We start from the raw sequence: 27701 nt of genomic DNA, 5'->3' as shown, positions 1-27701 counted from the left end.
AGACATAATTCATTATGCAAGACATAAGTAGCTACCAAATTAATCACTCCTACAGTGAAACATACATTTGAATACTACACATTAGAACATGAGTCTCACCGCTGTTCAATATGTGACATTTGGAGAAGGTATTTAATACATCACCAAGTATTCATTTATTGTTTCTCAAAATACTGGGGTTCTTTATTCAATGGTTTCTTCCATTAAATGTTTTTACTGTGGTTTTAATGAGAAACCCAAAATAGCAAGTGTAAGCTATTCTTCTTCTGCCTTATGACTCAGCTTAACTAGTAGCAGTTTACAGCTCAGCAGGTACCATGGGATTTTAAACTCCATCTGTTTTAAAATGGACTTATTCATTATTAACTAAGGTGAAACTCAAGCTTGTCCTTGCTATGGTCAGAACAAATATGTTCCAGTACCTGAGGGGTACCAAGCTGAATGGTTTAGATAGAGAAAAACAGTTCCTAATTAGTATGCAAAATTCTGGCAAGCTCAATGTACGTGAAAGTACTAGGAAATGTATCTCATCTAACAGACCAAGTAAGAAGGCTGGAAGAAAGCTCAACCTTATATTATTTCTGATGTCACTATTCTGCATCAGCAGCAAGATTTTTTTTTTTTTTAACCAGTTCTAAATTAATTATCACTGAAGAAAAAGAATCCCTGAAAACTCTCAATTGAAATATTTTGCAGAACCATCTCTCAGAAAAATAATGGGTGAATAAGAATCAAACAAAAGCTGTCTATAGCTAGGTTGGTTTGGGTTTTAAGTCACTTTGCATAGTAAAATTGTTTATGGTAACAAAATAATGGCTACAGTTAGCAGATGAAAACAGGAAAATCCAAACAGATAAACTTAAATCCTAGACAGAAGGCCTGCTACTCCCTACCTTCCTTTTAAGCGCCCACTGTAGATGAAGAAAGCAGAAGTGTTTTAATTTCTAACCTCAGCAGCAATTATCATCATTTTACAATGACTTACCTAGTAGCAGCAAATTGAATCCAGACCTCTTTAATCCCAAAGCTGATATCCTAAATGCTGGACTATATGAACCACAGGATTAGACCAATCAGACAGCTTTCAAACCTGAAGTTGCACTGATGGCATGCTCAGGCCTGAAAACACCTTCACACTAACAGTCTTATTTTCACACTGCTTTTTCTGCACACCCAATAGCACAATATTATTTTCCTTTACTTCTGGAAATATTATTTATAGATATATATAGATAGAACAGACTATTTACATTGGAAAAGACCTACAACAAATCTCCAATTCAACTCTCTGACCACTTCAGGGCTGATCAAAAGTAAAAGCATGTTGTTAAGGGCATTGTCCAAATGCCTCTTAAACACTGACAGGCCTGGAGCATCAACCATCTCTCTAGGGAGCCTATTGCAGGACCTGGCTGTCCTCTTGGTAAAATAATGCTTCCTAATATTTAGCCTAAAACTTCCCAGCAGAGCTTTGAGCCATTCCCATGCATCCCATCACTGGCTCTCAGGGGAAAGAGCTCAGCACAACCCTTTCCAATTCCCCTCCCCAGGAAGCTGTAGAGAGCAACAAGGTCATCCCTCAGGTTCCTTTACTCCAAACCAGAGAAACCCGAAGTCCTTACCTGCTTCTCACACAACTTCCCACCATTTCATCAGCTTTGTGGGTCTCCTCTGGACACATTCAAGGACCTTCACAACCTTCTTAAATTGTGGGGCCCAGAACTGCACACAGCACTGCAGGTGAGGCCACACCAACACTGAATCACCTCTTTTGACTGGCTGGTTGTGGGGTGTTTGATGAGGTTTGCCCTCTGGACTGCCCAGGCATACCACTGACTTAAATCAAGCCTGCTGACAACCAGCACCCCCTGAGCCCTTTCTGCAGGGCTGCGCTCCAGCCACTCCTCTCTCAATTTATACTTGTGCTCAACACTACTCTGCTTTAGCTGCAGCATCTGGCATTTGAACTTGCTAGATTTCATCCCATTCATCATTGCCCAATGCCCTCACTTACTTGGATCCCTCTGAAAGGCCTCCTGTCCCTCATGAGAATCAGCAGTACCTCCCAGTTTGGTATCACCAACCCACTTGCTAATGGTGCATACAATTCCTGCATCCAGGTCATTGATAAATCTATTGAACAGGGCTGGCTCTAGACCTGATTCCTGAGGAACACCACTGGTGATCCTTTGCCAGCCAGATGCAGCCCCATTCACTACAACCCTCTGAGCTCTGCCCTTCAGCCAGCTGCCCACACAGCACACCGTGAACCTGCTAATCCCACAGCTGGACAACTTGTCCAGAACAATGCTGTGAAGGACAACATCAAAACCCTTACTAAAAACCAGAAAAACTAAATCCACCACATTCCCTTCAGCCACTAGGCAGGTCGCCTTATCCTAGAAGGATGTCAAATTAGTTAAACAGGACCTTCCCTTTGTGAACCCATGTTTACAGTGCCTGATGACTGCACTATTCTTTAAATGATAAATTATAATCTCCATATGTTTTTCAGGAACCAAGATTGGATTAACAGGTCTGTAGTTCCATGGATCTTTCCTCACACCCTTCTTGGAATATTGGAGTAACACTAGTCAGAAGGGACCTCTCCAGACTCCCAAGACCTTTGGTAGATAATCAAGAGGTATCCTGCCATAACACCTACTAGTTCTTTCAGTACTCTGGGATGAATTCCAGAACATTCAGCTGATGTATGATTCTCAGTGTCTGGTCTGGAGCAGGGAAGCACAAATGACAACATGACATGAAAAACACAGATGGCAAGATCTAGCTCTGATTTTTTATGCCTTCAAGTATAAAAATAATTTAATCAACAAGGACGCTGACAAAGCAATAGGGAGAGAGGCTACAACCAGAACAACTTAGCAAATTACACTTCTTTTCCATCAAAATTAATGTACTTAACATATGAAAAAACTTTACATACCTGTAAGAGCCACTTGCTCAGTGGGATGAAACTTTATGGAGTTCACTGTTTGAAACAAAGTAAAGTTTTAAATTAGGATACTAAAAGAATTCTTTCACAATTATTTTATCAGTAAAAGTATTGAAAAATCAAGTCTTCTTAAGTTTTAAGCAACTTTTGGTTGTAATCTTTTAGGTGACATAAAAGTGCAGTACCAAGGAAAGCAGCTGTAATTGATTATACAACAACACGTATTTTCTAGAAAGTTATTTCCTGAATCTAGTACAAGTGGTTCATGTTAGAGAGGATAAACAAACCACATTCAAGAAGTACATAAGCTGACAGGGGACAGTGCTCTGGACTTCCATAAAGAGAATTTAAGTATTCATAATTATTTCTAACTTAATGAAAACTTACTATATGTTACCATCAACTTTCTGCTTATTACTTAGAATTGCAAGAAGAAATGACTGAAAACCTGATGCAAGTAACACAAATGGGATTTCAGTCCTGCAACCATATCAAAACATAATGGCTTCAAAATAGGCCTGCAAGAATCCTATCGACCAACGAAGCTCTTCATTTCATTTCAGTGCATCAGATTCAATTCAAGACAGAATTTAGAAATAATTTCCATTCCTTATACAAGTAAAATAGATGCATATGTTGTTGGGAGAGCACGGTGCAATGAGTCTAAAAAGATACTCCTTAAACTGAACTAATTCTATGGTGCACCAGCTGCTGGCACCCAAAACCTTTGCACCATTTCAAATCAACTGTCAAACTGTTCAAAAAAAAAAAAGAAGTTTTACTAAATAAAAAATACATTATTTCTAATAGAGTTTATAGATGTGTAGAGTTATATAAAATTTATATACAGTATAATTTTTTTGTTGTTGTTCAAACACAGTTGTTTAAACACAGCTGTTTAAATATAGGTTAGAACTTCTTATTTTCATAGTTATCCAAATAGCAATTTTAAAAGAAAACAATCAGCATGAAAGTTCAAGTGAGTGAAGTTTTCAAGCATGACTTTACAGAACTTAAAGTTCCATACAGCAAGCAACCTGAGATAGATGAACACATTAGTGTGTTACCAGTTTTTCTATGCATTTATCTTTGTGCTGTAGGAGAGAAAAGTCATACAGCAGAAAGAAAAAGTACAACTCATGGCTGAAGCAGTTCTAAAGAACTTAATTCTATTTGTATCCTTACAAAGTTCCTGTGATGTGCTGAGTTACTTAACAATTCTGGTCAATAACTGTGTTCCTCACTTTCCCAGGGTATGATCACTCAAAGTGCTCCATTCTCTATAGCACATTAAAGCTATGGAAAACCTCTCCAATTTTGGTCTACAAAATCCTGTATTGTAACTCATTAAGAGACAGAAGGGTGCGAATCAGATTCTTGTCAAATTGGATACCAAAAATTAAGATTAACATCAAGAACACTCACTGCACTGCACCTCTCCACCCAAGATGTGGTTTAAAAACCCTGAATCCACAATATTCATACTGGTATAAAGAAAGACAAACACCTATATTTAATTAACTGTCTTAAAAACAAGATCTTTGTATTATGCAGCAAATTATATATGGGATCTTAAACAAATAAGTGCAAATAGATATTCACCCAGCATCTGTAGTTTCTAACCCAAATATAACACAGATCCTGCAAGACAGCTAATTTAGGATTATATAAGTTTCCTTTGTTCTCTACACACGAGACCTCAGTAAGTTGTGACATTTAACTTCTGAGTGTCATAACTGTGCCTGTAAATTTCTTTATATGGACTTGTTTATTCACTTAGCATCTGCAGAACTGTCTTAACGTGCCTCTCCAATAAAGAATCATATTACAAAATGCTCTCTGCATTAGTGGAACTTCATAATTGGCTTATTAATGATATTGGCACACCTGCAAGTGAAACCACAATAAACATTTCTGTAGCTGGCCAAAACACATTTCCCCCTCCCATGCTCTGTTCCCAGTTTTCACAACATGCCCTTAACTTACCTGAGCCAACATGCCCTACATACTTGACAAGGCACTTCCCTGTTTCTATGCTCCACAGCAAAGCAGTGTGATCTACAAAGATTAAAAAGCAGCTGTAAATAGTTAAAAACATAAGATTTTCATTTTTACCCTTTCAACAAACAAGTTATCTTCCACCCTAACACATACCATATGAAAGATTTTAAATGTAGAACTCTTGACTACCACCTTATATATACAAAACATTTTCTTATCATTGTACACGTCTTGCCCAAAGAGTAAAGGTGCTATCCTAATCAGATTAATTTGCAGTTAACTATTGAAAGGCAAATTCTACTTTTGATATTTTTCCTAACTTGGTTACATGCTTCATATATAATGCTCCAGCTGTGTATCATGAGACTCAAAAAAAATTAGAGAAAGCATCCCATGATGAAAAAGGCAGTCACTACAAAGAGGAACTCTATGGACAATCTATTTACTTCCTGCATGGAAGTTCCAAATGCATACAGGTCACTGCAGAGCACTAAAAAAATTAATTTAAAAAGGAAATCACTCAAAATGCCTCTCCTTTATTCTGACACACCCAAAATTAAATAATTAAATATTTAAGTGGGTAGTACCTAACGCTGAATTGGAGAGTGGCTGTTTCCAAGCTAAATCAGGACAAAGACAAGAGGTCGCACACAAAGATAAAATGTGCCCCTCAGCAGGCACATAAAAATTGTAACAGGTCAGTCCAAAAAGCAGAGGTTTCTGGTCTGTAAATACTGATCTAGTCAGTACCTTCAGATTCTGTTCCAGCTTCCAAAGACTATCACTTCAAATTGACTGATTCTGTCTAGTTATGATTTATTTCCCTAATAATAATTTTTCTAAAACTACACAAATATCTATATTGCTTTTTGGACTATAACAGATTTAATGACTTATTCATTAGTACTTGTTCCCCCTCAAGTGGGAAGGAATAAATCCAATAAAGTAAAAAGGACTGAAAATTAACACTTTTAGCTGTCCCTGTGTTCTTAGGCAAAAGACAGAATGCAAGAATACAAGAATATGCAATCTATGAGCACATGTATAGTTCCTATAAAACAAAGACTAAACAATGCTAGGATAGAAAGCCTGCAGGGGTCTCTGTATCCAGCCGTATGAAATTCTGTGCCAGAGGCCTCCCCAGGCAAGCAGCTCCCCATCCCACCCATCCACACCACCCAACATGCGAAGCTGATTATGGAGAGTGTGACCTGCGTGGAAGTGAACTGGCACAAGTTTTAGAAAGACCAACAAGTATAATTGAACCCTCTAAGGGAAAGGAAATTCCCATTTTAAGAATTTTTCAGCTACAGAATTCCTTTAAAAGGACTCTTTCAGCGTGGAGCTCCGTTTCCAAGTATGCTTTGGATCTGTGTTTGCTATAGTTTAGCGACTTAAGCATTTTCTAAACATTCAAGCAACACAAAACTTTACCAGCAGATGCAGTTCCCAACACTACTGGCTGAGTTTTCGCGACACTGACATCCCAAATGCCATCCCTGTGGCCAACATATTCCTTTACCAGTTGACAGATTGCCCTTGATGTTGTAGTTTTAAAACTGGATACAATCTGAAATAGCAGAGACACCAACATATTTTTTTCCACATTGATCCAAGATTAAGTAATTATCTCACAAATTAAAACAGACATTAACTTTTCCATGATTCTTTAATGTTCTGACAATTCCCTATTGTCAAAATTTTGACATTTGATGGCCAGAAAGTGAGTTTGGATGCAAACATACCTCTCATTTCTTGTTTTTTTTTCTTTTTTAATAGCAGTCCTTTTACAGAATGCAAGACAAACTATTCTGTACTATAATAATGCAATCTTACTGGAATAATGAGTTGTACAAGTGCAGAGTGCATTTCCCATTCAGTCTGAGTAAGGATTTTAATGGGAAAAAAAAAGAAAAAGACCAAACCCAGCAAAAGACCTTAAAACTTTCCTTGCCTATTCCCAAACAAGTACATCTGATAACTCAGGCAGTCCCTGCTAGCCAGTGTAGTGTCTTTGAAAAAAATGTACTTATTATGTAATTCTAGTAAAATCCAGAAACATTCCAACTTATAACACTCACTGCTGTTTATCTTTAAAACTGCATGAAGCTAATCAAATCAAACATTAACCTGAGAGCATATGCCTGTTTATTTGTGTAATGAAGCTTTTAAAAAAATATGTCAAACTCATCTAAACATTTGATAAGCATGCTCCCTCAAAGTGAAGCTATTAGGGGAAAAACAGAGAAGACTCATTAAATCCAAATTAGTATGTGCATATATAATACCAAATGAAAGGAAGAAAAGTCTAGTAAAACAGTAAAACTACAAGTCACTACAGTGCAGAAATGCTGAAAACACCCAGTATCTACAGAAAGGAACCAAATCGCAGAAATTCTACATTTTCAGATAAAGGGAAGTGCAATACTCAAAAAAAAAAGTTTGTCTTGCTGAACACTTCCACAGACAACTGAAACCAAGAGTCATGAAAAATGGCTTTAAAAAGTAAAACCACCATTACAAATACCCTATTTTTACCCCACCAGTCTTGAAGCTTATAACTGTTCTTTGAGAAAGACTACCTCAAAAGCTTTGTTAAACTGAAACAAAAAGACAACTTCAATTTATCAGTGTTTTCCTCAGCATGGAATTACGGGCAGGTATCTGACCAGTTAAATCAAAACCTTTAAATACTTCAACACAAATCACATTAAGACTTATCTACAGCTTAGTAAAAGTTAGAAAGTTAATTAAGTCTACATTTCAGACAGTAAACTAAGGTTAAAATCCCATTAGTTTCTGGTATTAAAATAGAAGGTCTTAAGATGTCATTAAAGCAAATTACTTCAAAAAAGGTTTTTAAAGCTAAAAGAAAATCTGCAAGAGCCTTCCAAATCCTGAGCATGTCAACTCTCCTATGATGAAATGATAATGCCCTATTTGAATTCCAAATTGTCAGCTAATATGCATTTTGGTTTCCCAGCAGCAGAAGGAACAGTCCTTAAAGATGCACTGAAAAGAGAAAGGGCTAATGGTAAAGATTATTAGTTCAACTGTACTGCAGAATTTCCTATATTTTGAACACAATCCTACAGATGTAACTGACACTGAACACAGTCCTTAAACTAAAAGCACTCGTGTATGAGAAGCGGAACAGCTGAACTAAGTACTAACAAGAAAGGACTAATACAGCATTCAGCTTAAACTCCAAACCTGCTATTTTCCAGCTCTCAACCCCACATTCAGACTGTGCTTGCATTCTGTCTTTCTAATGTTGAGTCAAACCCTCATGCAAAATTTTTCTAGGAGAAAAATTTTCTATCCCATCAACAAAGAAAGAATTTCCAAAACTGCTGGACAGTGGTTTCACTTATCATTTAATGGCAATATAAAACTCCTTTTGGAGTTAGCAGTCTTTTAATTAACACACAGAAGATAAGAGTTCAAGAACACCATCCAACAGTAAATATCCTGATACAGATATTTACTCAACACACACTTTTTCCATACTTTTTTTTCCCTTTCTTTTTTTTGCTGCCCTTCACTTCACATACCAGCAACTGGATAAACTAGACAGGGCCTGGACTACTTCCTGCTTTGGTAAACACACATAAACAATGTCCCAAGCCAGGAAAGGTAAAGAACATGCAACGTGATAAAAAGATGTCTCTGTAGTGCAGAAAATTTCTGAAGTAACTTCAGTAGATCATCATATACAAATAAATGAGGAACCACATCCTGAGTGTGTTTCACTTTTGTCTGTCCTCTTTCTTAAACTGATACAGTTCCATGTACTTGCTTCTGTAAAAGGATTTACTAATAGGTAAGCAATTGTTTACTATGTAAACAAGTGAAAATTGTATACAAACTGAGACAATTGCACGGCAAACAGAGTGAGGCACCCTGTAAAAATGTTTCTTACACAGACAGGGCACATTCAAAGTAAGAATGAAAACTTGATCAACTCAGCACCAGTCCAGCAGAATTACACTGTACCTGATGAACAGAATGTCATGTGAAGCAACTTTAAGCAGTGAGGGCAAGAACTACATAGCCAAAAAGTTTTATTCCTTTCAACTACTGGGTGAATAAAAATATTCTTCTAAGAGTCTTTATCCTGATCCAGACAAATCAGAGATCCTGGAATTTAGTTTGGATGGAGCAAGTTACAGAACTTCAGTTTATTTTAGGACTCTGCATAAACAATTGATGCTTTCCTAATGTGTAACAACTTTCATAAGCCAGGGATCATTAACAGCAGCCATAACATTTTGTTACCATCAAAACATGGATTTCGTATAGTGATTCCTGCATCTAAAACCAACTGCAGTTAAATTACAGAATCTTGTCCGTTAACAAAAATTACTTTTAAGAGTACCAAGTGTTAAATCTACTCTACCTCTTCAGGATTGGACACTGGTGGATAACCCTTGCTGCTAAAACCACGCTTTTCTGAAATGAGTTTTGCCAACTTTATATACAGCTAAGTGATGAAAAGTATTCCAGTATGGAAATTTCATATGAAGGACTTGAATTAAGAATGTTCACTTCAGCATTTCCCCCAAGAGAATGAACAGATTGCTTTACCCCTAGTATTTTTTACCAATATTAAAGCAGTCAAGGATCAGCTTTCTCATTAGATTAAGCAAATAGTGAAAGGTCTTTTCAGAAAAAAAATTAATTCTATATATGCTGCCAATCTGAAAAATGTAATTGCATGCAATTGCACAAAACAATTGGTTTGTAAAACTTAAGTCTCTTCTAATTTTCCACAGGCAAAACAAACAAAAAAAAAAAACAAAAAAAAACCACCAAAAAAAAAAAAACAATCCAAAAAACCACACACCCAAGAAACCCCCTGTATGGTAGAAGTATAAAAGAAGGGCTGAAGAGAAAACTTGTAATCTACTACCCCAGTGAGTTTGGGACACAACCATTTTGGGAAACAGCACTGTTCATTTAATACACATAGAAAGTATAGTCATAAGAATTTCAGAGCTGTTGAACTCTTAAAACTCTACACGTCTTTTTCCCAGATATGGTATTGGGGAACTCGACATCCAGTCAGGGTACAGATGGAAAAATCATGGTTTGTTAGAAAGTTATACTCCTTCCCAACTCTTTGTTATATTCTCTCTGTGGGTCAAGAGACAAAAGGTTACAGCTTTGATTCTTTTGTGTAGGAAGGAAAGAGAAGTCAAAACAAAGCACTTCCGTGAAGTGCATTAAGGTTTCAAAGAACACACTGGACAGAGATGCTCTCAATGTTGTAATTTCCCTCAGCTCTCACCTAGTCCCCAGTAAATTCTGACTCAAAGTTGTGAAAATAAAGAAATAAATACATCAGCACATTCAGACATCTGTTGGCACCAATTGATACAATAGATGTGCATCATGTTCAGGTATTAAATTCTTCATGCTCCACTACTCATGGCTGCTTTGCTGTGCATGCACATCAGTTACCCAGGAGCCTCCACCTCATACTTCCCAGCTTCCCATGCTGAAGCTGTGAGGTCTGCCTGTCTTGCTCAGGAAAAAAATACAGTGCTACATTGCAAGAAAGTACAAGAAGACAAGGATTTAACACCTGCCATAAAAATCCAAACAAAACAAAAGAACTCCACAAACAAACAAACAAACAAACAAACAAAAAAACTAAACAAAACCAAAAAAAAAACACAAAACACTACACTACACTAGAGGGTACTAATTCATAACTACATAGTAGGTATACCAAAACTATATAGCCCCTATTAATATCTTGTACTTATTTAAGTGGTCTCATTAGAGAATTTGCAAATCATTAACTCTTAAAGAGGCACCTCTATGCATCAAATTGGTAAGAAAAAAAGTTTGGAAAACAGCAAAATAAAAAGGAGACCAGATAAACCACAGTAGCTTCAGTCTATTTCACTACCTTCTTACTTTTACTCTCAAACATTCATACTTGAGAGAAGGTATTTCCAAGACATCTACACCACATATCAGCCTGCATTACAGGTCACCACAGAGCTGCCTATACAGCTGGTTCACATACATCTGTGAGGAAAATGTGAGGAAATATGGTTTCCTCACATTTTATTTAACCTTAATAATGTATCAGGAAATTACTCTGATATAGGGAAAAAAGAGAAGCAGGTAAACTCCCTGTAAAAATTGAAAAAGGGGAGAGAGCAAGGAAAACAAAAATATCAGGTTGATGCAGATGTACAAAATGAAAAGCATCAGAAAGGTTAATTGTGCCAAAACATCAAGCTAAAAAAGATCACTAGCTACTGATGAGCAAGGCTTGCAACACAAAGGCAACAAATTGTGTCATAGCTAAAAATAAAAATTATTTTAAAAACGAAATTTGTAATAGTACACATAGAGGTGTGAGAGGGACCAATATATATATACCTCAACATATGTCACAAATGAGGTGAAGAAAATTCCTGTTAAAAAAAAAAAAAAAAAACAAACCCAATCTGTGTTGCCCGGCGCCCAGAGAGGCTTCACCTGGCAGCCAAATTAGGGCAGAGAAAGCTCCCATGCTTGGGAGCGAGCAGCTCCCCGCCCCACACGCTTGCTGGTGAAGGCAAGCACCCGGATGCCCGCGAAAGGTGCCCGCCAAAAATGCCCACCAAAAATGGGCCAGCGAAGCCGAGTGCGGGAGGAGTTTGGGGAGGAGTTTGGGGGCACATAAAAGCAGCTGGCCGCAACACCACGAGGCCTTTTCGCTTTGGGTCGCCTGAAGGGTCAGCTTGGCCCCTTCTGCTCCCGCCTTCGCGCACTCTTCCCTGAGATCCTGTTTCCCTGCCTGTGCCTGTTTGGCCCTGCTGTGCCAATTCCGGGAACTAGCTTGTCGACGTGAGGATTTCGTGCTCGCGGCCGCTGCCCTCACCCAGTTCGTAGCCGCCATCCGCAGCCGCTGCCCGCACCCAGCCCGTGGCTGCAGCCGCCGCCCTCACCCAGCCCGTGCCCGCCGCCCTCACCCAGCCCGTGCCCGCCGCCCGCACCCAGCCCGTGCCCGCCGCCGGCAGCCGCTGCCCTCACCCAGCCCGTGCCCGCCGCCCGCACCCAGCCCGTGCCCGCCGCCCTCACCCAGCTCGTGCCCGCCGCCCTCACCCAGCCCGTGCCCGCCGCCCGCACCCAGCCCGTGCCCGCCGCCCTCACCCAGCCCGTGCCCGCCGCCCTCACCCAGCCCGTGCCCGCCGCCCTCACCCAGCCCGTGCCTGCCGCCCTCACCCAGCCCGTGCCCGCCGCCCTCACCCAGCTCGTGCCCGCCGCCCTCACCCAGCCCGTGCCCGCCGCCCTCACCCAGCCCGTGCCTGCTGCCCTCACCCAGCCCGTGCCCGCCGCCCTCACCCAGCCCGTGCCTGCCGCCCTCACCCAGCCCGTGCCCGCCGCCCTCACCCAGCTCGTGCCCGCCGCCCGCACCCAGCCCGTGCCCGCCGCCGGCAGCCGCCGCGCCCCGACGCTGAGAGACCGCAGCTGCTGCGGGAGCGCGCCTGCAGCCACAGCAGCCGGTCTCTGCCGACGGAAGGAACACGCAGCCTGCGGCTCTTTAAAAGTCGCGCTCAGCCTGCCACGGCAGCTACGCAAACGCACCGCGGTTCACAACACGCACACTCCGTGTGCCAAAGCGATGCTGACAGATAGCCGGGGCTCTGTGCCAACGCTGTCCCCTGCCTTCTGTTTCTTCCCGCCCACCCCCCGCCGCTCCTTTTTCCTGTTCCCCCCCCCACCTCCTTTTTTTAATAAGAACACTTAGTTGTGGGGTTTTTGGGTTTGTTTTGTTGTTGTTGTTTTTTTTATTTCAATAAACGGTTTTCAGATACAATGTTGCCGTCTTAGTGCTTGATTTTTCATCAGAAAAATCTATCAAAAGAATCCTTTCCCGGCTACCCCTTTTATAGTGGAATGGGACAAGGTGCCTACTTAAATTCCTATTTCAACTGCAATACCCAAATCTTCATTCAGAAATCCACTAGCAAGTTTTCTATTTCCCTCATGAAACAGAATTAATTTTTTTGGTTCTACATACGAAACAGCACTCCCATATACACATGTGCACACTCTCCCCTCCAACATCTCTTCTTCAAAAAAGGCGAGCAATTATTGTAAAAATATATGGTATGGATGAAGTAATGGATAATCTATGAATCCAAGATAAACATCCTGCTCCTTAGGAGGCAGATTTACTTACAGACCAGCAGTACTCAGCTTAAAGAAACCACAATTTACAACTTAAAAGACAGTCACATTAGTCTCACAAGTACACATGGATGAGTAGAGATTTAATTTGTCTCATACCTTGCTAGTAGATGCCTTGTAAGTTGTCTTTAATTTCTGAGAAAGCTGACTGGTACTATGACTGGCTGTTGAGACAAATAAATTCAAAGGAAGATATTTCAAATACAGCATTACCTTGTTTGTATAAGCAACTGGTATTAATTCTCTTCAGTAACATTCTAAGTTTTGGTCAACAAAGTACAGAAAAGTCAATTCAAAAATACTGGTTTAGGATTCTTTGTGGCTCTCTTACCTTTTGTTTTCAGTTGTCCTTTGCTCAGTTCAGCTCCATCAATTGTCTGTCCTTCACCTGCTAAGCGCTCATTCAGTGTATCAACCTCCCTACGCACTACCAAAACCAGAAATTCACATTACTACAAAAAATTGGCTATCATTAATAACAGCATTAACATACTATTTAAGAACTGTTATGGTTAGTAAGTAAGCTGTTTTACGCTAAGGAGAGGAAAAGAGATCAACTGGGATTTTATAAAAGTAGGTCTCACCAAGACAAAAACCAAGACTCATGCTGAATTTTCCAGAGATCAACCTTGACCCAGATTCCATGGAAAGCATTGGTGGCTTCTAATTACTCTTACTAATAAATGAGGCTAAGGATTAACAAAACCATTTCTGTGAAATACATGGCCCATCTGTATTGAATTAAATCCAGCAGAAAACAGAAGACTTGTAGCATCATAAATATTTTAGCCACAGAATTAACACGTCCTTTCTTAACAAAGGTTTTATTAACCACAAAATAGCATTCTCCCTGAATACTTGTCTCCTACTAGTCTCACAAGAAAGGTAGTGCTGCAAATTACTATTTTTTATACTTTGGATTTTTTTTTTTAAATCTGTATACAGTAGCTGAAGCACTAGTACAGGAATTAGACCAAGAACAAAAAACATTAGACTGAGCAGAGAAGAGAAAAATTTAGAAATTGTCAGGGCAATGAAAAGAGACCACAATCGTAACTAGAGCTGAGAGGTGAAGAAAGCATATAAAGAAATGGAAACTGAAAAGGAGGAAAATAACCATACTCTGGAGGGTAAAAATCCACCACTTGTTTTCTGACAAGCATTTCTGAAGGCTGGGGAGGGAAACTCTTCTTGCTACCAGCCAACTTCTCAGCAGGAGGCTGAGAATTCAGTCGTGCAAATTGTCACTAAAAACAGTGTACTTTTGATGACAGCCTTTAACCAACACAATCACAGGCTTTAAGAGAATAAAAAACCCAGCACATTTTCAAAAAAGCAGGCAAGAATTTTTTTTTTTTTTTTCCAATAACATGAATGTCTGGTTTAACTGTGGGAGCTGATCAGGTGTGGAAAAAACTTAACTTGGAGCCAAATCAGACACATTCCACAATTCAGAAGCCAAACAGCTTAAACAAACAACACAGCTTAAAATTCCAGCAAGGGAAATTGAGCAGAGGCTTTACTGTATTACTGTACAGGCCTGTTACTTAACTTGGGATCCTCTTGCATCAACTTGGATCACTTACATTATCAGACAACTGCACTGTCATTGAACAAATATCTTTTTCAGATAACACCTGTAATTTTTATCTGAGTGCTTGACTTCAAAACTCCTGAACAGCTGCAGGTGCTGGTTATGCAATGTGTAAGTCGTTTGATCCAAAACCACCCCATTTTACACTTTTTCAAGTAAGTCACTTTTCCAATTTTATTTACTAATACTGCATCATTAAAATTAAGCCTGTAAATGTAAAACAAATTCACAAGCTTCAAAGACTGAATGGAGTTACTGCCAGATTAACATTAAATCCACTAGAGCCTACAATGATAAGGAGATAGACCCTTCACTGGCTTTGCCCAAGAGTCAAGGGGGGATGACACAAATCAGTTCTCACTGCTCGGGTCAAAGAGCTAAGAAAGGAATTTTTCTGGAAAAGTACAAATTCCATCTTTGGCTGCAAGTTCAAAACAATTCTTAAATTTCTCACAGAAAAGCTACACTAATTATACTACAATATCCAAGGTAAGTGTTTTAAATAGTGTTACTATAACCTCAATACAAACAATTCCCAAGTTGCCAGAAAAAAATAGATACTCACATTCCAAATTTTCAATATACAGGTTTTCAAATTCCCGCTCTATTTGTCCAAAAAGTTCAAGGAGTGTATTCCGGACAGCAGATGGTAACTTAGAATCCTAGGAGGCAAAATATTGGGGGTTATATTTTTCTTTACATATATTTTATACAATTAGCCTTCAATCTTGAACTGATTTTAACAGTTATCTCAATGTCCCAGCAAGGAGGGAAATTAAAACTACTGCTAGTTTAGAACACAAAACAGATAGCTCTGTGCATCATAAAATTATTCATTTTATATATTCTTTCTCTTTCAAGGGATAGAATTCAACTCACCTATGGTATTTGTTTTGGTTTTCTTTACTAGAGAAAAATTATAAACCACGATACATGTACAACTCACTTAAAAAAATTAAAAGTGGGAATTTTTTTTAAAATGTCAAGATGTTTGCAGTTCAAGAAAAAAAGAATACCTTCAGTTGATAAAGTAAATTAGAAGTTGACATGCAACGGGTTAGAAAGGTGTGAATACAATATGTAAATTGGCTTACTACACTTACTATTTACCTAGGTAGCCAGCTATAAACTTCTTTTTTAAAAAGTTTTCACTTAACTGAGTCACCTTCCGCCACAGCCCCAGGAATTGTCTGCAGGCACAGGGGAAAGGCCTGCCATGACCCTGGCTGTGTAAGTTATTTCCAAAGTTTTAAAGAGAGAGCAAGAGAAACAACTCGTAGCCATGATACAGAGCACACCTGCTTTGTGCACAATTCAGTTTTACACAGGTTCACAGCTGGTTTAAGCTGTGGCACTGTTCTGGAAGAAGTGGGACCATGCTCCTTAAGCCCTACATCATTCCTTTCTTCACCTGCCTCTCCCTTGACAGGGTACTTTTGTTCAGGCATTCACAGAAAACCAGAAGTAAAGTAGATCATAACTAAAACCAACTTGAAACCAAACTGATTAAACAAGAATATTAAATAAATGAAACACTATTAAGAGAAACACTGAAGTTAGAATTCTTTCTGATTTAATTACCCAAAAAATTCATACAGTAAGATTATGGAAGAAACTAACTTATCCTACAACTTCTGCAATCAAAAAAGAGATGTAGAAAAGGTTTTCAAACCACTTCTCAAAGCCTGAAAGCATAAGCAAATCTAAACTTGTAATGAAGTAACCAGCATAGTAAAATGCATCTACTTCCTTTACTCCCTCTAAAGTTGGCATTATTTAAAATAGCTTATTAAAACAGTATGTAATAATGTTATCTCTTTATCTGCAAAAGTCCTTAGCTAGATCTCATGTGTTCTACAGCTCCACTGTAAAGCAGCATTAATACTCTCTACTTGCTAGACTCTGCCACCTGGCTTCTCAAGGTCAACAAAACTAAACAAGAGGGTAGATAAAACATTTTAAACATCTATGTATTACAGCATAATACACTTAGAGTTTGCTAAGAAATACTAAAACAGCTTAACATTTTGGTTTAGTAGGCAGAGGTGACAGCATTTCATGACCCCTCAGCTGCCCTTCACTCCTTTCCTAAAGTAAGGCTGCAGTAGTCCCAAATGCAGGAACAGTTTTCTATCCAAGTACTTGCATTCTCCAACTTCTAAATAACTAGAAGCAACAACCTAGGCTCTGTTAATTCCCAGAAAACTAATGCTATGATTTACTGAAAAAAATATATTCAATTAAAAAAAAACCAAATCACAACACTGGGAAAACACCAGGTTTTTCCCTTCAGAGTATCTGCAGACTTCAGTGTGAGGTTTCTCATAGCCAAACTCCATTTGTATTTCAAACCACCTCTCTGATAAAAATTGAGTTTTGCATCATCTTTGCCAGGCCCACACTAACACTGTGTAGTCAATTTGACAATAAATAGCTTTTAAACTGATATTTGCTTATCTTTGCCAGCACTGCTTCCGACAGAAGCCTTACCTAAAGGTAATACCAGAATTGTTAAGTGCAACACTCCAAGTCCAGATTGCACCTGCTACACTGATGTGATTAAGAAAGCTACAGAAGCAGTGGCTGCTGTTCTTTCCCTTAAATTTAATCCACAGAAGAGCACACCTTCATTTGAGCCAAACAAAAAAAACCCACACAAACAAAAATCTGAGTTAGCTCACACTTCTGTCAGGCAGGCAGTTATTTGTTTACTTTGTGGAAAGGAATACAGGACAGCCTTCCAACTAATATTTTCCCTATCAGAGTCATCATAAGAAGTATTTGGTTTATTCATATTTCTGGGTTGCTACTATTCTAAATGCAAACTTATGAAATCAAGAATCAAATCTTGAACTTTTTTTTTTTTTTTTTTTTTGCAGGGGAAGCTTGCAGTGAAATAATCAGGCTGGGTTTTATATCATTTTATGGTTTTATCATTCATGTAAGACTACAAAGAAGCTGATAAACTCCACAGGTCTCAACAGAACCTGAAACATTGTCAACATCCACATCAATGATCTCCAAAGCCAGCGAGCACTTACAAGCAACAAAATCTGTTGTTCCTGCAGCTTTACTGGACATATTTCAATATTTGTTTAGCTTCTCCCCATAGAAAACACATATAAAAAAGTGATGTAGGCTCCCAAGCATCACCTTACCTGCCCTTCCAACATGTCTCTCTGCAGCCCTGCCCGTTCCTGCTCGGAACTGTTGGTTCTTCGAATGGAAAGGCTGTGTGATTTACGTTTCTGCTTTGCTTGGCGAGCAGATGCACAACTTCCACTTTCTATTGGCATTACTTCAAAAAAACAGCTTCACAGAGGCTCCTATGATAAACTAAGGACAAGCATTACACATTACAAATTGCTTTGCCAAACTAATCACAACTTAAATATTTTTATCAAAATGGAAATATTTAGTTCGACTAAACTTTGGAGTTGTTTGGGTTGTCATTAAAAAGAAGAGATCCCTCTTACAGCCATTCTTCAAACAACATTAAGTTCAAAATCATATGCATATATGTAAATAGAATGGAATCACTTCTGCATTACTAATTCATTAGCTAACAAACCTCCACAAAAGGAAAATAAATTCCACTTCCTTGCTCGTTTTGGAGAACACCAGCAGAGACAGCCCCAAAATGCTTCCAAGAAACAACTATTATGCATACTATAGTTCACTGAAATGCATGCAAAATTAAAACCCAGCTGGAAAATGAAAGCAAACATGGTAATTTAGGAACACTGTCAGGTTAAAAATGTATTATTCAACCTTAAGTGTTACTATACAAAATTTAACAGATGTCCTTGTTCAGACATAAGCAGAAATTAATTTTCATGACAGAAGTTCTGAAAACTACTTTCCACCATTTTTGGCAGCTCATGGTTTCACTTCCCTTAATAATGAAAGTGCCCATGAACTTATGAGAATAGTGAAAGTGCACCTTACTTAAAAGGCTGCTGGTGATGTGGTTCATTTCTGTCACCTTGATAAAGCCAAATATATGCATTTCAATATGCCTGAAAACACCTGACAGTATCACCAAACAGAATTACCATGTATGAGCTACTGCTTCCCCTGTTTAAGAAAAATCAAATTATGTCTGATTTATTGCATAAACGTGGAGAATATGTACAAAAAATCAAATTATTTTTGATTGCATAAATATGGAGAATATGTTCTTTACTGTCAAAATCTTATTTTTACAAACATTTGATTACAGGATTTTTTAAAATTTAAACCCAACATTCAACAGAAATTATTTTTTGTTTCATGGGGTATCAGTTGTCAAACATTTCAAATGTTTCAGGATTGATTACCCAAAGTTTTTCAATCATGCACACTGAGAACAAAATAAAAATTCATTCTCCAGCATAAATTATTTCTGAAACAACAATTAAAACTTAAAATAGGTGCAATAGTCTGCAGAGGAATAGGAGAGCAGAGATGGCAAAGCTAACCAGGCAACTGAGCTTCCTTTTAAATAAGTTGATCAGAGAAAATTTAAACCAAACCCAGGGCCACTTCCAATTTAAGATCCGCCAACACGCAGGATCTCACGCTAGGAATGAGCACCATCGCTACTAACAAGATCAGGCATTAACCACTTCAGGGGTTTGACATGGTGTTTTCAGCTTTTTAACAAATCATAAAGCCAAGGAAAAGCATACCTTACTAAAAACACAGTATGCTCCATGAATAACAATAGCTCAAAATCTCCTTTGGGTTTTATATCACAAAATGAAAATGTATAAAGATACAGAAATTTGTATCAAAATGAGATGAGATTTAGTTAAGATTTTAATGCCCATCCATCCTTATTAAAAAACTTGGTATTTTAATTAGCTTTTGGAACAACCAAGTTCCAGTAACCTGACACCAATTCCACAGTCTAAAATAAAATTCAGGTTGCACCAGTGACCTGTACTGCACTAAATTTTTTTTTCATATCCTCTGGACTCCACAGAGTCCTCCCCTGCACCTAATCCCATCAGAGCTTTTTATGTGTGATTAATCAGTAGTAACTAATTAGCTATATTCACAAATTAAAGAAGAAAGACTAGAAAGAACTACCATTGGATAGTTTCTTATTTGCCTAAATTCTTCTATTCACTGTGGCTAGATTCCTTTACAAAATTTTTAAAAGCCCATCCCATAAACAGTTATTGCCAATTTTCTGAGCTTCACTATGTATCTTCCTGTTCATGGACATATGGTCAAGAATGAGAAACAGTTTTTCCCTGCTCATCACATTTCTATTTCTTCTCAAAAGAGGATCAGATCCCAAGCACATATATATATATATTCTCCCCTCTGCCACCGTCCTTCCTATCTCTCTTGGGAACCACTCTTTCAATGGCTTTCAGTTACCATATTCTGCAGTTTGGGATTACTCTTTAAGGCCCAAAGCATCTGCACACAGGCAGATTTGTTAAGACAGTTTTATTCATACACACAGCTACATATAATCCCATAAATCCATTAACACCATTTCACTTAAGATCTGGGGGCGGAGGGGGCTAAAAAAGAACAAAAGGCAGTTTCTAATCCCTGCCAGATGTGGCTCCTGAACCGCAGTTATACACAAAGATGTTAACGTGGGTTATGCCTTACTAGGCATTGTTTTAACTCTGTTAGTTTCCACTTGCCCTTTCTGCCAAACTACTTCATTTTGGAGGATGTTACCAAGAAATATCCTTTTTTTGACTGCTCCATAAAATCATAGAATGATTTGCACTGGAAGGGACCTTTAAAGGTCATCTAGTTCAACTCCTCTGCAATGGGCAAGGGCATCTTTATCTCCATCAGGCTGCTCAGAGTCCTGCTCAACCTGACCTTGAATGTTTCCAGGGATGGGGCATCCATTGCCTCTCTGGGCAACCCATGCCCATATTTCACCACCCTCATTGTAAAAAATGTTTCCTTCTATTTAATCTAAATCTACCCTCTTTTAGGCTAAAACCATTATCGTTTGTCATATCACTACAGGCCCTGGTAAAAAGTCTCTCTTTCTTCAAAGTTCCCTTTAAGTATTGAAAGACCCTGATAAGGTCTCTCCAGAGAATCCTCTTGGGCTAAAAACCCCATCTCTCTCAGCTTTTCTTCACAGAAGAGGTTTACAGCACAATGATAATTTTTGTGGCTCTCCTCTGGGCCAGCTCTAACAGGTCCACATCTTTCTTGTGCCATTGTCTGCCACTGGCTTTCTGTGCTGCACGCACACATTGCTTCCTCATGTCTGGTTTTTCATGCTCCAGTACCCCAGGTCCCTCTCTGCTGGGCTGCTCTCAAGCCATTTACCCTCCAGCCTGCACTGATATTAGGTATTGCTCCAACCCAAGGTGCAGGACCTTGCCCTTGGCCCTGTTGAACTTCATGAGGTTTGCATGGGCCCACTCCTGAAGCCTGTCATGGTCCCTCTGGATGCTATCCCTTCCCTCAATTAATCAGCTGCAGCACTCAGCACCAGTACATACTGATTTGGCAGCTATAAACTCTAGCACATAGAATTTAAAGGGACACAGTCACAGGCATGAGATTACATCTTTACAGAGTGAAATTCTCACATTCACTCCACAGAAGTTTCTACTTTCGCAGCTCGTGAGCGAACAGAGCAGATTGGGTAGAAAACACGTCCACTACTGTCTCTATTTGGTAGCAGCACTTCACCTGCAGCCAGTGTCACGGCCAGGGACTGCCCTCTCCTCATGCAGCAGCATGACACACCACCCATGCACGTTCTGGAGAGGGCAAACATGCAGCTGTTCCCAGGCTCGGCAGGAGGGTGCACACAGCCACAGCAAAGCTGAAACCAAAGAGGCCACAAGCAGGCATGTGCATATAGAGGATGGGAAGGAGAAGCCAAAGGGAATAGCTTCACTGCCTTTAATATTATTGTTCTGAATCCCACCAAACAGCCTTACAAACTTTGAGTAAGGGAGCAATAATTAAAGAGGTTTTTTAGAACCAGGATTTAAATTCAGTTTTTAAAAAGTGACAGTGTCCCTTTAAATATTAACTTCACTTTGACAATTTCAGAACTCTTTTGATTCTAATTGCAACAATAAGAAGCTACACGTTTTTCAAAAGTAGATTTCACAAAACAGATCCTTGGCAATATGATGCTAAAAAATAAGGTGCTCATTTCTAGCAGTTACCTGATTCCCCTTATTATGTAAGGTTTTCAAACAATGAAAATTACCTGTCCAGAATATCAGTGTCATGTTACATATCCTATGAAAACCATATTAAATATTGATTAGTGAAACAGTCAGTAGTACACAAACCAGTCAAAGTCTTTCAATTTTTTGAAACTTTTGTAGTTAGAACACACCAGACAACAGGAAAGAGGGGCTGAGGGAAAACATAAACACAGTCAAGGCTAGGCACCAAATCCCAGTCAAACCAAGTAAGGAAAAAGTGCTTCAAAACAATCCATTATATATTATTAGCCAGATATAGTTAATATTAACTTTTGAGTGTTCCAAATGGGTTCTGAAAAGAAAAACTAAGTTCACTTTCCTTCTATTCAGTAATGCCACAAGTAGGATGGAAAAATCACCAAGAAGTATTTGAATCTTGCTTCCTGAATCAAGTGAAGCTAAATTCACAGAAGCTAAAAACTAGCAATCAAGATAAAAAAGGTGAACAAAAGTACTTTCTGAGAAAAAAGGGAGAGGGGGAGAAGGAGGAAGTGTATTGTATTACTAAACTATATTCACTAGGGGTGGCAGTTCACAAGTACTGTAGTACTAAAAAGTGAGATTAAGAGACATACTGAGCTATTCTGCTCAATGGTTTTGGAAAACACTACGTTTGCATAGACTTCACACAATGATCTGTCAAAGCCTCGACAGAACCCTTCTAACAGGGTAAATGTGCAGAAGTAGGGGAGGAAAAGATGTCCTAGAAAACATCTAGAGCACAGGTGGTTACTACTTGCTGAATGCAAAGACACTCCGGTATTTCAGATATGCTGTTTAATTAAACTCACAGGATATTTTACAGTGTGTTAAATTAAAGTTCCGCCACCTACCTTTCTGCAGCAGATGTACTCAGCCACAGGAAATATTTCATCAGAGTAACAGTAAAGAGCAGATGTGTAACCAATTACTGTTTTAGCTACAACAGAGAAACGGCACCAACAAAGAGTGCACACACTGGCCTTACCAGACTTAAAAACTCACTGCAGATATAACTAATTGTACTTGCCTACTTCTGCTCTTGAACACAGAACAAGAGGGCTGCTGAAAGGAAAGTATTCCTGGGGTATGCACGTTGCTGAAGCCGGGGAGAAAAGCTGTTTTAAGATGTGTCAGAGCATAGACAGAATGGCTACAGTACTGCATTTCCTTTTTTGTTCATTTAAGATAACACACAAGTCTGCAAAGGGAAAGCATCAAGAAGATTCAGCAACATCTTACCCAACATCTCCCTGCTCCATTTTGTTTAGAGTTTAGAAATAGCAATAGTTGCTATTTAAGTTATTGTGTCAGAATTTAAAAAAAACCATACAATTTTACTGTATTTGTGTGCTCTTAAATCTCTTTGTCTCATGTCTCCCATTTTCAAACATAGCTTAGAAGAAAATTTCAGTGTATACTACATAAAACACAAAGGCATTTTACAATAGTAATTACTGTCTAGTGTAGCATTAAAACTTTACAATACAAAGATGTCCATTAACGGGGGGGAGTGTGTGGGTTTTGGGGTTTTTTCCCACAAAGCAGGGAGGGAAAGGAGAAAGAGGAGAATGATTACAGTTATTAAGTTCTTAATTACATGGAACTCAGTTTGACAGCATTATTCATGAGTTAAGGGAATTTAAGTATCAACATACGCCACTACACTCTGCATTAATATGCAAAGAAATCAAATTTAAAGGAGTAAAACTTCCATTTTGAGGTCTTCAGTGAACAATTTGCTTCAAGGATGCTGTACATTCAGGTGCCATTAATTCAGTGCAAGCCACAAGACTACAGCACACCTGAGAAAGATCAGGCTAAGCAGACTGCTTTGTAAGACTAGTTGTTTTGCTAAAGGTAAATATTTAGGAAACAAAACCATTCCAGATCATCACAGATGATGCTAGAAACACTAATGAGCGTGCTCAAAGCTTGTGAAATCCACTCAAGCATTACAACATTGATTTTTTTTCTAAATTTAGTGCAGCTTTCTTTCAAATGAAACTGGATGTTCCTCAAAATGTAAAAGAGGAAAGCAAGCATCCACCACTGAGGGTGACAACCTCCTTTCAACAGAAAGCAGAGTACCACCACTGAGGGTGACAACCTCCTTTCAACAGAAAGCAGAGTAAAGAAGCTGCACCAATAAATTCTGTTACCCAGCTGAAATCAAGGATAAAAGCTTTAACACATTAGTGAGTACCTACTCTAAGCAAGCTTTTAACACCAACATCCAAATGTAAGCCAGCCCCGTTTTGCTGCTAGCAAGCTTTGATCTTGCTAATTCAACTATGTCAGCAAATGCTGCAGTCACACCAAAATGCAGGGCTGACCTAGCCTGCCATACAGTCTGCTAAAGCAAGAAATGCTACTCTCACCATACAAGCTTATATTATCTAATACTAAACAACAATAATTATCAGACTTGGGTATTTTTTTTTATAATTTTTTTAATTATAGTAGAAACCTTCCTGGATCCACTAATAATCATCAGACTAAGCTATTTAGTGAAATTGCTGATGTCCTGAAAGCCTCCCTTTGAGACCTGTGCCACCTGTGCTTGCTGGGGGTGCTCACTGCTTAAATGGTACAAGGTATATTCTTATATTCAACACTAATTAGTTACCTATGAGTATATATTGTACCTTCTTTTATTTATAGGTATTTGACTTTTATTGAAGAATTCAACAGACAGCATCAGGTCCTGCTAAATTACTTACAGCTGGTTAACTCCTAAAATATGTTTGAAGGCTACTTTATTTCCTCAGCTGTCACAGACACTGCAGTTCCCATTTCTGTATTAGCAAATCCCTAATAGCCTAGAAGTAGCCTACATGCAGGCACAGGTATGCAAACACAAGACCTGAGGGTGAGGAATCCTAAGGAACTTCAAGAACAAAGGCGATTTAACCAGGTGTTTGTACAGGGAAGTACTGCACCACACTCAGAGGCCAGAATCTTATTGCACAAGTCTCTAAACAAACAATGTTTATGTACTTGTTATTGATGTATTAGATGAATTGCTATTATGGTTTTATTCAAGCAGAGTGACCTCTAACATCATTGCTCTTCATCTGGAAATATAATACTTGCCAGTAAATTAGAATCTTTTAGTGCTTAAGACTTGAACAAAAGCAATGAATTTTGACTCTAAATATAATACATTATAGCAAGCTCTTCTGAAGCACCAATAAATAATCTCTGTACAGCACATTCTTGAAGCACTACCTCATATGGTCTAGCACAGAGAGCTACAGAACCTACCGACAGTCCGTGTAAGAGCCTTGTGAGCACCCAGCCTACCATCTTGAACACCAAGCCTAAAAATAGTCAGTACATATTACTGGAGGATGAGAAAACACAAATCACTCTGGCTTGCAAGGAGACCAACCTGATTCCTATCCATTCCTCAGTGGTCATTCACAGAGTACTAACCAACTCTCCCCACAGGGGTTTGAAGGGGTGGCCTCCAGAAGTCCCTCACCCTGGCTTTCACCTCACAAGACAACCTACTAGTCTTAGCTACAAGACTTAAAATTCCATGACACAGAATGATCCTAATCTCATCTCGAATTTGTAGAATGCAATACCACTTAATTCCTCCTTACTTGGCACATACTAGTTCTGGCTTGCAATTTCAGGATTTCATAGAAGTAAGATCTTCTTGTAAGACATTATCCCTACACTCACAATATTTGTCTTGTGACTGTACCAACAGATTTAAGCATTTCAGTCCATACTAAAGACTGAATGCTTTAAACAAGTTCTAAACTTAAGAAATAGATGGTGGAAGGACTGTCTACGTTAAAGAGGCATCTCATTTTAGAATCTTTAGATTTAACATGATAAACCTAGTTCAGGGACAAACATACACATAAACAACTGGCATTAAAAAGACAATCAACATTACGGTTGGCCTCTGCCCTAAATTCTTATGTTTGGTGCCAGCATCTTTTCTTAAAATAATTGCCCAAGTCCACAACACACAAAGCTGCATATAAAGTTATTACAAGACAGGTTAGAGCTGACACCACGCACAAAGATTATTTAACCTAAACTACTCATTAGAAAACATACTTGTGGGTTCTTGGGGTTACCGGCTCTCTTTCAAAAACATTGAGAAACACCAAGGGCAGACTTGCTTGGAAAGCAGTTTCAGAAATTTGCTTAAGGAGACTGATGCAGTTGTAATGTTGTAAAATGGGTGCCTGAACAATAGACGTTTGTATCACTTCAAGGTGTACTCAATGACACTGAATCACCTCAAAGAAGCTGTTCCACCAGTTCCTCACCTAAACCTTCCATGACATTACTGTTATAGAAAGCCCACTTTAACCGCAATAGCAAAATAAATTTGACAAGCTGGACAAGAGAGATAAAAACACACGTAGAAGTTTCTCTTTCTCACAAACACCAAGATGTCCTTGAACCACAGATCAACACTTAACTTGACAGAAGTTTTCCTCTTTGCATAAGGAATGGAACCTAACATGCACTCAACCTCTGAATAAATTAAGCATATCAATTCTTACCTCAAACTTATTTTCACAGGGTTTTAGCACAGAAAAAGAGAGAACTACTGAACGTGGCTCTTTACAGACAACTTTTATCCATCTTGGACACTTGCATGTCATCCTCCCACTGCGGAAGGCCAGACTGACCCCATGCCACCACAAAAGGTGCTTCCCTTCATCATTTAGCTGTGCCACACTTCAGAAATTTGGGCGTTTCACGTTTACTCCATTTGTACAGGTGTCAGAGGATCCGAACTCCACCTGTAAACTAATGGGGCTCTACGCTTGGCCTGTCCTTAGGCAGGATATGCAGCAGCACACGAACAAAGTTAGCGAGAGGAGTCTCCTCAGCAGCACCTTCGGCTTCTCTACCCGCAGACCTGGAATCATCCCTACAGCCTCGGGCGGGAAGCGCTAAAAAACCGCGACACACAGAAGAGGAACGAGGGCTTATTTTCGGTTATTCTGGGCTTTTACAGGAGAACGTGCAAGTCATTTCACGCGGAAATAAAGCGGAATAGGACGGGCAGGGAGAGGGTGCCCGGGCAGGAGCCCCGGTTCGCGCCGCGGGCCTGGGCGGCGGCGGCGGCTCCGCGCAGGTACCACCGCGATGGCAGCACCAGCACCGCCACCGCCCCGGACCCCGCCCGGACCCCCGCTCCCCCTCAGCCCCTCGGGCGGCCGCGAAGATGGCGGAGGGTCCGCGCCCCGCTGCCCCCGCACTCACCTGTCAGCCACAGCCGCGGCGGCGGGCGGGGAGGGGCAGGGCCGCAGGCGGCGCGGAAGAGGAGGAGGGGAAGGATGAGGACAACGAGGAGGAGGAGGAGAAGGCGGGAGGGGCAGCAGCGGAGGCAGCAGCACAGCGACGATCGCGGCGCCGCTCGGGCAGGACGCGCCTCCCCGGTGCCGAGCCCTCGCGGCGACATCCGGCGGAAGCGGCGCGGCCCCCGCTCCGAGCCGCGGTGGCGACGGGCCGCGTACCGGGAGAGCCTCCCGCCGGCACAGCCCGCGGGTCGGGAATGCCCCTGGGCCCAGGGAGAGCCTCCCGCCGGCACAGCCCGCGGGTCGGGAATGCCCCTGGGCCCAGGGAGAGCCTCCCGCCCGCCCAGCCCGCGGGTCGGGAATGCCCCTGGGCCCAGGGAGAGCCTCCCGCCCGCCCAGCCCGCGGGTCGGGAATGCTGCCGGGGCCGGGCAGGAGCTGCCCCGCCACCACCCCAGTCCTCGGCCCCGCTGCTTCCCGGGTCACCGTAGTGCTG

General features: G+C 40.0%; 1 protein-coding gene across 5 annotated transcripts in view; it reads right to left on the bottom strand.

Annotated features, from left to right (window-relative positions):
- WDR37 (WD repeat domain 37) overlaps positions 1-27449 on the bottom strand; it is a 47719-nt gene extending 20270 nt beyond the window's left edge. For 2 of the 5 annotated variants that reach the window (XM_069006458.1, XM_069006459.1), the window contains exons 1-9: positions 27173-27449; positions 21949-21980; positions 17906-18083; positions 15313-15409; positions 13485-13580; positions 13253-13317; positions 6392-6527; positions 4943-5014; positions 2948-2992 (exon numbers count right to left, since the gene is read on the bottom strand). In XM_069006458.1, coding sequence (XP_068862559.1) covers positions 2948-2992; positions 4943-5014; positions 6392-6527; positions 13253-13317; positions 13485-13580; positions 15313-15409; positions 17906-18043 — 649 coding nt within the window. In that variant the 5' untranslated portion in view covers positions 18044-18083; positions 21949-21980; positions 27173-27449. Of the gene's footprint in view, positions 1-2947; positions 2993-4942; positions 5015-6391; positions 6528-13252; positions 13318-13484; positions 13581-15312; positions 15410-17905; positions 18084-21948; positions 21981-26463; positions 27086-27172 lie in introns of those variants that run through there. The other 3 variants (XM_069006455.1, XM_069006456.1, XM_069006457.1) reach the window with 3 other exon arrangements.
- Between the last annotated feature and the right edge of the window lie 252 nt (positions 27450-27701).

This window comes from Aphelocoma coerulescens, chromosome 2, assembly GCF_041296385.1.
Source record: "Aphelocoma coerulescens isolate FSJ_1873_10779 chromosome 2, UR_Acoe_1.0, whole genome shotgun sequence".
Taxonomy (NCBI): Eukaryota; Metazoa; Chordata; class Aves; order Passeriformes; family Corvidae; genus Aphelocoma; species Aphelocoma coerulescens.
This window is presented reverse-complemented; position numbering and strand designations above follow the sequence as displayed.